Source organism: Athene cunicularia, assembly GCF_003259725.1.
Source record: "Athene cunicularia isolate RWA chromosome 1 unlocalized genomic scaffold, athCun1 chr1_part2, whole genome shotgun sequence".
In the NCBI taxonomy this organism is placed as follows: Eukaryota; Metazoa; Chordata; class Aves; order Strigiformes; family Strigidae; genus Athene; species Athene cunicularia.
In genome coordinates, this window is record NW_020799092.1 from 5,413,298 (window position 1) to 5,424,556 (window position 11,259).

An 11,259-nucleotide genomic window follows, 5' to 3' on the forward strand; every position below is an offset into this window, starting at 1 on the left:
AAATACAGAACATTTCCCCAAGTGGCATTCTGATCAGTTCTTCAGTCTCCAACCAAAGAGCACAGGCTAGAATCATCAAAGGTCACTTTGCCATTACGTCCCTACACTGGATGGACATACCAACCATGACAACACAAATAGTAAGACACAGAAATGGAAAACAGCAATTGAAGAAATATTTCTTGTCAGGCTGTTGTTCACATGCTGTTTTGACCCCTAAATGTCTGTTCAGTATCTTCCTAAGAATACAGGCAAGCAAACACATGGACCAGCTCTTTTCCTAAGCAAAACTCTCAGGTTGACCGAAACAGCGTGAATATTCATTAGATTCTCTAATTTGGGGACTAATGAATGGATCTTCCAACTCTAACACCAGGTACCAGTTCGAGCCCAGGGAAATAACAGGTTCATACCATTTAATACAGTTCCACAGCCCCCTGTCCACAGCCTCAGAGAACACAAATTGGGAACAATTAGAGCAAAACGCAATGATCTGAACAAATCCACAAATCATGAACCAACAAAACCCAATAAAATTAATAAAATACTCTTTTAAGGAGTGTAGGATAAAGACTTAGAATTACTCTTTAGAGTCAATAGTTTTGACAAATTCTTCAAGGAAATCCCTCAAAAATGAATCTTATACTGAATATTCTTCAGGAAGAAATTCTGTATTCCTTTTTTGATGCAAAATGATCTGTTGTTCGCAATGACCATACTCTTGACTGTCACAACTTCCCCAAGCTTTGAATTTAAAATCCTCTTCCAGATACTGCTGTGCAAGTTGAACAGACTCCCTCTACAGCCACTTCTGCACCTTGACAAAGACTATTACTTGCCTACTGCCAGATCTGTTTGCATGAGCAAACCAAGCCACGTATCTCAAGCAGGTCTCCGTTAAAACAGGTCTCATTTCAAGTGAAGCTTGCTAGGAAGCCCTCGCAAGAACAGCTCCTTTTTCAGCTATCATGGCTGGGTTCAGAAAATTACAGGTTTCTGCAGTTTCAGACACTGTGTTGAAGTAAGAATGAGTTTATTAGCAGTAATTCTAAAAGTCAGCAAATAGCATCACCTGGGTATATAATGCATTCAACTTCTGTTCCAGATACAATGCACGAGGATTTGAGAATTTAGAGAAAACTTGTAAGTGGGCTATTAGTTGCCTGTAAAACAAACCAAAACAATTATTTTTCAAAATGACCAGAGACAATCCTTCATTATCATAAACAAATGAGGAACTTATTAAAATTAATTAACAAGAAAGGAAAATAAAAAACAACACAAGAGGATCCCAAGTCTACAGGCCTCCATTTCAGAGACACAGCAATATCCTGTTCCCTCTCCTAAACAGCTCTTTCCAGATAAGGCCAGTTTCTTAGTAGCACTAGATGGGCTCAGCTTTTGATGAGAAAGGAATACAAACAGTCAGGATGCAGCTTACTACTTTCTGCCAGTTCAGCCTAGAACACCAAACAGGTGAATTCACCTCTCTATTTATTCACTTGTCCTTAATGGTGCCCATTTCACTCCTATCAACATTAAGGGCTGTATTTAGCCCCAGACTGTGGTGCACTTATGCCAGACTGCAAGCACAGGTCGGGGTCATTTCCTCTAGAAGTGGCTGTCACCCCACATCTGCTCCATCTCCACTTTGTGGGAGGAAAGAGGTGACCAGGATAAGGAAAGTGTGAGATCTCATCTACCATCTGTGGGGCTGGCAGAGGTTGTCCTCATCCAGCTGCTCCCCCTAGTAGCTTACACTGAACTCTCCAGATACTGTCCTGGCTGTGTCCCCTCCCAGGATCTTGCCCACCCCGTCCCACTGGGGGAAATATCAGAAAGAGCCTTGGTGCTGTGTAAGCACTGCTCAGCAGTAGCCACAACACCAGAGTGCTATCAACACCCTGCCAGCTCCCAGCATAAAACACAGCACCATGGTGCTGCTGTAGGGAAAAACCAATTCCAGTTCAGCCAGACCCAGTACATCCACGTATTCAGCATAGCAAACAATGACATTACAACAGCATGTAGCTTCAGTCTAAAACACCACCAAATAAAAAAAAAATCTTTGTCCCTAAGAAGACCAGAACTGAGATTTATAACAGGTAGGCAATGGCAGAATCTCATTATTTAGACACCTGAATGGTCTCATTTTTTAAAGTGTTTGGCAATGTCTACCGTTTTAAAAGGCCAACAGATACACACAGAGAAGCCAAAGGAATGCAGGTACAACAGTCTGCAAAAACTTCAGAATGGCTTCAGAATACCACATAACTCTTGCTTAAAGTAACACACACCACACACTGTCAGCAGGTAATGAGACAATGACAGAGCCCGGGCAGGGTCTTTGGATGTTTAGTAGAGTGCAGAAAGAGTTTCTGACTCTAAAGCGCTTATAATCCACTGCAAAATTATGAAGGGCAAGCAAAAGAATAAAAAGTAATATATACAAAAACACAGCTTTTATCTAAACAGGAGCTGCTGAATTGGCCTTTTCATGAAAACACTAGCAAGGGAAAACTAAAAATACTTACTTAGCAGCAGCTCTTCTTGTTTTCTTTTTTGGTAATCCTACGGTAATTGGTTCCCCTTCTTCCTGTTCTTCTTCCTCCTCCTCCTCCTCCATAGCAACATCATTCCCCTCTTCGTTGGGTATTTCTTTTGCTGCTACTGTACGACTAATTTTCTTTCTAAGATCCTGAGATGGAGCCACCAATGAATCTGCTGGGTAGTACTCGTTTCTGTGTTTAAAAATAAGAAAGAAGGAAAGAATTAAGAAACAGCATTTTTCAGGATTTCAGGGCAAGAAATACTAAAAAATCCAGTCCACCCTTCTCATTACTAATGGCACCATGTCTTGGGACATGCCTAATAATTTCCAAAGCAGCATATTTCGGCAAGTATATGCTTCTTTGCCTGCAAGTTGTAGGGATATAAGGCTCTGATCAAATACACTAAAGGAGACGAGGTACCTGGTGGAGAGAAGAGAAACATGAATCACTGAATTACTGGAGGTGTGTAAAGAGGGTATGTGGAGGACATGTGGATTGTTTGCTCAATTGGGTAGGTGAACAGTGAGTATGGCAGTGTGAGAGTAAGTGAAAAAACTAACCTACTGCAGTATGGTTCAATTTTTCCAGAAGGCAAGCAAAACAGAGGTTTTCTAACGACAGGAGTATCAGAAACCTTCCCCTGCCATGAGATCACAGGTACCCAATGCACATCAAACTATCTGCTACGTACATGCATGCAAGCACACCACTGCTCTCCCTCCAGGGGCTGAAAACTGAATTAGCCTCCAACAAAATCAGTATTTCCCTCATCTTGTCTTCTGTGATTCCAAATTGAAATGTATTTTCATTTTTTAAAAAAAGGAACTGTATTTTCACTGAAATCACTTCCTAATGAAGTAATGAGGCTGTGACAGTGTCAAGTCAATAAATGAGAGACTGAACAGCAGAAATGTACTGCCAGTTTAATTTCAGCCTGCTTGTGTGATGTTTCTAACAGAATCCACATTTCGATTAAAACGCTGCCTTAACTGGAAACAGTAATCTCATCACCCATACATTTAGGAAATCAAGTCTATATTGGGATAGCCATAGTCATAAATCTCAGCAACACACTGAAAGCAATGTGTCCTCCCAACTTAAAAATAAATCTTACTTACCTAATAAATCTCAAAAGAAGTGGGGAAAGTTCCCTTGACCTAGGCTCCACTCTGTCTGGAAACTTATATAGTGCTTTCCACAGTAGAAAACGGAAGTTTGTGTGGTCCAGTCGCACACTGCAATCCGTTCTAGTCTTCAGCTGCTCCAGGAAGACAGCTCCCACTCCTCCTTCTGGCATCTTCTCACTTTCTGTTTCAGCAATGCTTTCCTCCTGTTCATCTAGTTCATTTTGCAGCTCCATTTCTGTACAACAGATGAAAAAAAATCTATCCAGGTTACTTCATAATCACCAGTAGCAAGGGCTCAGTCCCCCATTACAAAAGTATTACTTTTGGTGACATGTACCTGTTTAGACAAATGTATTTAACACTGACCTGAAAGATCCACATTGCTTAGAAAGTACTCTAGGATGTTCTACAGCCATGATGCATCTCAGTTAAGCTCAATTGTCTTGAACATAACAGAGAAATCCACAAATGGCTGTGTGCTCATGGCTCTATCATGAAACCATAGATTCCATATACCCAACATCAAGAGCTCACCCAAGAAAGACACTATTTGCAGGAACTCCACTCAACCTATGGAGCAGAAAGATGGTCAGCCCCATTATACTAGTTTTGTCACTGCTCCTGATCAGACTGGGCAGCACCAGCCGTAAGCAGGGACAAAACTGCTGCATGGCTTCCCACAACCTGCACCTCCCCCTGTAAGGCAGGTACCTTTTCTATCTACTTCATGGTGTTCAGGACAGGAGACAGTTTTTCCCCAAGCCTCTCCATTCCTTCCCTGGACACGAAGCTGGTAGTTAAGAGCCCTGGTTCTGAATTCCCCCATCACATGTAAATTTGGGGCACATAAAACCAGAGTCATGTCATTCACAATTAGCTGGATTACTGTCATAACAATATTTAGGAGTCATGACTTACCAGCATAGGTAGCAGCTCTCTCCAAATGTTCATATAAGACCTTCCAGAACTGTTTATTCTCCATTTCCTTTGCATAAGATCTAACAAAGCATAAAACAGCACGAAATTAAAAGGAAAATTCGTCACTATCAAAATACAGCACTAGACAAGCTAACAACTAATACAGAGGCTTTGATCACTGCTTTAATGTGGGTGTCCAAAGACAGGATATCTGCATGATACACCTGTAGCACTTCCTTGCCTTTACTCGTGCATCCCAAATGTCAATTGTTATTAAAATAATATGGTTGTATCTCATGACTTCAAATGAACTCGAATTGAGTGAAAATGTTCAAGATTTCTACTGACTTCTGTACAGTGACATCATATAGAACCAAAGGAAGAATTAGCATTGACATATCTTTTGAAGAGCTGGTTTAATTTTTTTTATTAATTCACTAGTTTGAAGGGGAAAAAATCCCATCCTTTTTAATCACACAAGAGAATGGAAAAAAAAAAAAGAAGATAAAGTCATGCTGAAAGAACACACTGATTTCAGTATTCAGCTTTGCTGTCACGATGGTGAGACTTCCCTACTCTTTAGTAGGATTTAGAGGTTTTCCAGTGAGGATAGAAAAGTCAGAGACAGGGAAAATGAGAGGGACTTCTTGCTCCTTTAAGCAATTATGAAACACTAATCAAATCCTGCTACCTTTAACTGAAAACTCTGATGCTATTTGACTATATTTGTTGCAAATTCCCTGCAATAGTAAGAAAAATCAGAAACTAAGTTAGAGTCTACCCAAAGTGTGATTTATTTGAGAGTTGAAATTTATTTCAGATGATTTCACATTAAGGTTCTCATACAGAGATCTCTCCAAACCAGACATTTTTACCACAGCTTTTTTTTCACAGAACAATGGAAGGAACGTTCTGCATGACAAGCACAGGTTGCAGCATCCAACTGCATATACTTACGTTATGAGTTCAATTACAGGATCCCAGAGAGGGCTGAAGTTAATATAAAGCATTCCCAGTAAATACCGAAGAGGAACCTAGAATGACATACAATGCCATCTTGTTGAGACATAAAAAACCAATAAAGATCTGTCAACTCCTCTAACCTTTCTTCCTCTCAAAGACTTTGTTCAGAAAAGTTCTCAGAAGTACTACAAGAAATGCAGCAAGTCACACACATCATCACTCCTTGTCTCAGAACTGCATGAGAAAATCTAAAGCCCATTTATTGTAAGCTTCACTGAGATCCAGTCACAATACCTACATACCATGAATGTGCAAAAACCAGTTCAGCACAGCAGAATAACGTAGACTGCATGACTCCCTCTTGAACTTCAGGGCTGCCATAGCAGCATTAAGGATCTCAGAAAGAGGGGTCTTCACTGCACTAGGCCTAGAAGCATGTCCTCTGGATAGGCTCCTTGCTGACCTACATGCAGTAGAACTGACCTATAACCCTTCCTCACAGGAGCTTACAAAGCTCACAAAGTTTACAAACTTATTTTACAAGGTAAAAAAATTATACAGGTATAGCAACAGCCAGAAAAATAATAAAAGCAACCCCTTCCCACAAAATCCACATTCATTTAACTAGCAAAATTGTGACCCTTCCAACATCTAGAAAGTGAGGTCTCCTTTAGCTCAATAGCAGAGGAGATTCAACAGTCACAGGCATACAAGATTTTCACCCTGCAGCAAAATCCAGAAGCTAGGCTCTCCAATGGCCAATGGAAGTCCTACCAACGTTCAACCATGCTGAGGGTATGGCAAGGTCATGATATTGTATTTGCTCACAACTCACTTCTCCCTAGAATCATTTGCTTTCCTTTCCATGATATAAAAACCTGATTAATGTGAGCCATTTATCTAGATATCACCGCTGTTCTGCTCAATAATACCCAAGAGAACACAATAGTCCCAAGGACAATGGGAGCTGTGATCCTTACTAAAAAGTTTTCTAAAATCTAATCTGGGAACTAACTTATCTTTTTATGAACTCTTATTAAAAACTCTGCAATCCATGTGATGGAATAAAAGGTTCTCTTGGAATAAAGGAATGTGACGACTGCTTCTTGACAATAACTACTTACCTCCTGCAAAGATCCACTTGGTATTGCAGACAGCACTATATCACATCTTAGTTTTCTCAAATGGAGGAGTTTCTCTCTGTAATCATTCACTGTTGCTGGCACAAGTTCTGCCTGGAGCAATATGGCAAATAATGGCTGGAGTTCCCCTGTGCCATCACCCTGAACAAGCAAGTGACATGCATTTTGTTACAGTATCCTTCTCCCATTGACAGGTATTTCAACAAAACTACACGGAGTGACTTGCTCTGGTTTCCACCACTTAGACATAAAAGCTCACACATCCAAAACCAGCAGGATGCAGGAGGACAAAGAGATAAAACTGGAGTCTGAAAGCACAAAAGCAAAGGATAATCTCTACGTGCTTTGTTTCTGCAAAGCGGAAAACGGTTCACACCCAACATCAAACACAGATGCCTTTGAAATGTTAAATTAAAAGTTTTATCTCTACCTCAATCCGTGTAGGGGATGGATTCTCAAAATGGCTTAGAACTCGAACAGTCAATAGCCGGACCTATCCAAAGTGGAAACATACATCAGAAGCGTTCAGGAGAATGCAGGCTACGCAACAGACAGAGAAGCACCTACACGAAGGATAATGTTTTGCACAGAGGCTTATTTCACTAGGTTCCTCCTACAGTTGAGAAACAGATGAGCTCCTGTAGTCTAGGTGGCAATGCAAAAATGAGTACGTTAGGCTGCTGCTCCAATTCACCTCCAGGGAAGAGGCAAGCCTTGCAGGACTAAAAGTTAACCTCTGTTAACTCATGGTCCACAGCGGCCTCTTAGAATGGACACAGTCCTAAACAGATACTACAAAATAACAGCTTTACACAGTCTCATGATTCTCCTTTCAGTCTTTGTCACTTAACTCAATTTACTTAAATTACATTGATAAAATACAAATTATCTTTCACATGCTCAGAAAAGCAAATTACCTTGGAAACACCAGTGGAAATATTAGGATGCAGCTTCTCAAACAAGTCCATTATGTTCCCTTGAGAAAGGGGTTCCTGGCAGCCACACAATGCCAACCTTGTGTAATAGAGATCAGCCAACAGTAACGCAGACGGGTCTGAAGGGAAAGTGCTAAAACAACAGAGTGTTTTATTAGCATATAGAGAGCACTGCAACAATACAGATATTTGAAAATAAGGCAGTAGTGACAATAATAATATTAAGGGAAAATTCCACAGGACGCTGCTGGCAACCAGAAGGCTGGTGAAGTCAGACTTAACCATCATGCTGGCTTGCAGTCTCAAAGACCAACAACAGCCCAAGAACCATAAGATCCCTCTTTTGCCTTAATCAGTCTTATAAAGCTTGGGCTAGCAGGCTGGACCCACATACGCACAGCTGCAGAAAACAAATCCACATAGGTCAGAAGAGGGCTGCTGCTACTGCCTAGGTGCCTAGTCAGTGATCAACAGAAAAGAAATAATCCAGGCCTAGGTGAGTCACCAGGAATCCTGTCTGCCCACAGGGAAACCTCCTTCTGCTACCTTACATCCCTTGCTCCAAGCAGGTTTCACACCCCCAGCCCAAAGCACTAGACTGAAGCTCTCTGCCAAGACTCCCTGCCTGATCTGGGCAAGGTGTTTCATCTCCATCACACCTGGCTTCACACATGGGCACCATGATTTCCTAACTGAACAGGATGTTTTGAAGCTCAAACCACCAAAGACTTGGAGATGCTCCAGCACAACAGTGATGGAAGATAACAAATTTAGCAGGATTTGCTGAAGAGAAATCAGCGGTCTCCCTTAATCCCTTCAGCCACTCAGTTACATGTGCTAATTATAAGTAGAACAGAGTTACAACAAATAAAATGGAGCACACCAAACCTCCTCCGCACTGTGAAGCATGCACACACATGATATGTAAGGTCATGGGGGAAATCGAACACCACCCACAGCCTGCAGAAGTTCAGGCATTTGACACAACTCAAAGGCTGTTCCTGTCCTCTTATCATTATAATGTAACATACAGTTATTAAGTGTAGCACTCCGAGGTAAAATTAGAACCAATGAACTTGACACACTACCCTGCAGCTGCCTAAAAAAGCTTCAGTTTGCAGAGAAAACATGATTGAACAGGTACTACATCTACCTGGTTCTCCAAACAAACAGTGCCTACAACATTGCCAATTTACATAACCACAATACTGAAGTAACATGATGGCATAACAGAACAAGCAACACACAAATAGGCATTTAGCAAGCCCCTACATAAAGGCAAAGTCAACTCTTTGCCATACCAAGGAGAATCACAAGGACCAGGCAGAGTTTACTTACGTCACCAAGCTCTTGACACGCTCCACAGGTAACAAATGGAGTATTTCAGAAGACTCTGCCAAACTAAGAAGAGTACTTACAGCTTGGCAGGCCACAAACAGGCTTCCTAGAGCAGAGAGAGAACAAGAACAGCCTGTATATTTACTCAGCTCCCAGTGATTTGTGTTGTATGGTGCTTGCTCACCCTGAAATGGCTGGAGTCACAGTAATAGTGTAACATATGGATCCCAAAACCGGCACGTGTATTTTCTAACCATTATCATAACCCATAAAGGAAATACTCCTCTGGCTATCAAAGTAAGTGCCTACTCTAGCAAGTCAGTATTCAAAGCTGTAAGCAGCTCCCAGTTTGCATGTTTCCATCACGCCTGCATGCACACAGAGCAGAGATCTGGAGTTAAGCACACATGCAGGAGTCTCAGGAGAGCTCTATGCTATAAATGGCACTCAGAAATTATGAAATGCTGCCCAAACTGATATGAATGCAGCAAAACAGAAGCAAAAATATATACGGATGCTACCACACAAGTGCCTATAAACTTTGGCACTTCGGCAATGCACTACTGTATGACATCTTCAAAGCTGTCCCATGTACTTAAAGACTGAATATTTGTTAGTAAATGGAAGGTGGGTTTGCTGAATTTTGTTACAGCACTTGCATCTCCTCCCTAAACCTCTTAGCTTCCTTTAGGGATGAAGGGTTTCCTAGAAGCACAAGAGACAAGAAAGGGGAAGGGCAATTCCTTTCCCCTGACACTCCTAAAGTTAGCAAGTAGGTTGTTTAACCCCCACCCCCCAAAAAAAACCAATTCCCCTCTCCTTCATCTCTTCCCAAACAAGAGATACTTTCCCAAGAAATACTGTTCCTAAACCAGGCAAAGTGAATAAAGTTTTAAAAGTATTTAATTTTCTTACACCCTACCAGCTTCCAGGGAAAAGGGGGAAAATTAATTTCCCATTTATTCCTTTGAAAATGTCCCTCTGTTCCAAACTGCTTAATTCCCCAAGTGTGTGCCAAATCCTGCTCACCATTAATATCCATAAGTACCTCCTCAAAGAGAGGAGAAGAAACAGCAAGTAATGGCAGGATGAAGCTTTCTGCATCTACAGGTTCCCAAACTGTAATCTCCATACCATTTGGTAGTAGTATGTCTATGCTGGACAATGATAGCAGCTCCCACCTCACTATAGGCACACCTATATGATCAATACGGTAAGCACTTCCATGCAGGCAGTTACTCCTGAAGAGCTGCCAGGGGTAGCTTGCTGTTGCTGTCCCAGTTCGCAAGCCAGCTCCACAGCAACTGTCAAGAAACACCCAGTTCGGGGACTTGCACTTTGCCTCAGGCCTCAGAAGCCAGGCAGGTCAAATAGGGAACACAGGGCTGGGGAGTGCCTTCCATAGGCAGCGAGAGGAAACTAGAGTCCTAGCAGAAGGTTAAGGAATTGTAGAGATAATGGAGCTGGAAAGAATGGAGGATGAAGAAAGCGTCCAGGAACCCTACTTTGGGGTGAGGAAAATAAAGCAAAGAAATGTAGGACAGGACAAAAGGAGGCAGGAGCATAGGACTGAGGTTGCATTTGTTTTCTTTTCTCTTGTGGGCAAAGGAAGAAATAGCAATGTGCTTCCTGCACACACAAAGAGCTGGTGCAGAGCTACTACTGCCACCCAAGAAAAAAAAGTTTGGGTATTCCTTTAGAATAAGTACATTGCCACTAACAAATCACAACCACGTGCAAACCCTGCAAACAAGATAGAATAAAGGGCTAAATCAAAAAGGACCATGCTTGACAAAGACCAGAGAAGTAACAAAGCCAACTGGCAGATGCATTTAGGAATGTTAATAAAGAGATTATAAAGGGAAAAGGCCAGACTCTAGACAAGTCCTTTCAAACTAAGGAACGATGAACACTGAACCTGGGGCATTCCAATACTTGCTTATACTTTGGCACAATGCCAAATACTTGCAATCCCCCTGAGTAACAACTGTCCTGCTCAATGTGAGCTCAGTTAAAACATCTTTTCTTTGGTCAGAGAGGGAAGACAACCAGCGACCACCCATGCCTAGAGGAAAGATGCAGCCCAGCAACCACCCATGCCTAGAGGAAAGATGCAGCATTTTAGAACTGGTGCTGTCACCTAGGTCAGAGATGGTAGTATCCCAAAATTTGCACTGTAGGTTTAGAACAATCTAATTGGAGCTTCTGAGTCAATAGCCTCTCTTTCACATGACTGCTTCATTCTGGATCTGGTTTAGATTGATTTCCATCCTCTTTTTTTCCC

The 11,259-nt window shown here is 41.7% G+C and overlaps 1 protein-coding gene across 1 annotated transcript in view; it reads right to left on the minus strand.

Annotated features, from left to right (window-relative positions):
• UTP20 (UTP20, small subunit processome component) overlaps positions 1 to 11,259 on the minus strand; it is a 62,382-nt gene that overhangs the window by 36,353 nt on the left and 14,770 nt on the right. The window contains exons 16-25 of the mRNA XM_026863292.1: positions 8,976 to 9,081; positions 7,620 to 7,770; positions 7,133 to 7,195; positions 6,685 to 6,843; positions 5,555 to 5,631; positions 4,598 to 4,677; positions 3,671 to 3,914; positions 2,535 to 2,741; positions 1,052 to 1,163; positions 366 to 448 (exon numbers count right to left, since the gene is read on the minus strand). Coding sequence (XP_026719093.1) covers positions 366 to 448; positions 1,052 to 1,163; positions 2,535 to 2,741; positions 3,671 to 3,914; positions 4,598 to 4,677; positions 5,555 to 5,631; positions 6,685 to 6,843; positions 7,133 to 7,195; positions 7,620 to 7,770; positions 8,976 to 9,081 — 1,282 coding nt within the window. The remainder of the gene's footprint in view (positions 1 to 365; positions 449 to 1,051; positions 1,164 to 2,534; positions 2,742 to 3,670; positions 3,915 to 4,597; positions 4,678 to 5,554; positions 5,632 to 6,684; positions 6,844 to 7,132; positions 7,196 to 7,619; positions 7,771 to 8,975; positions 9,082 to 11,259) is intronic.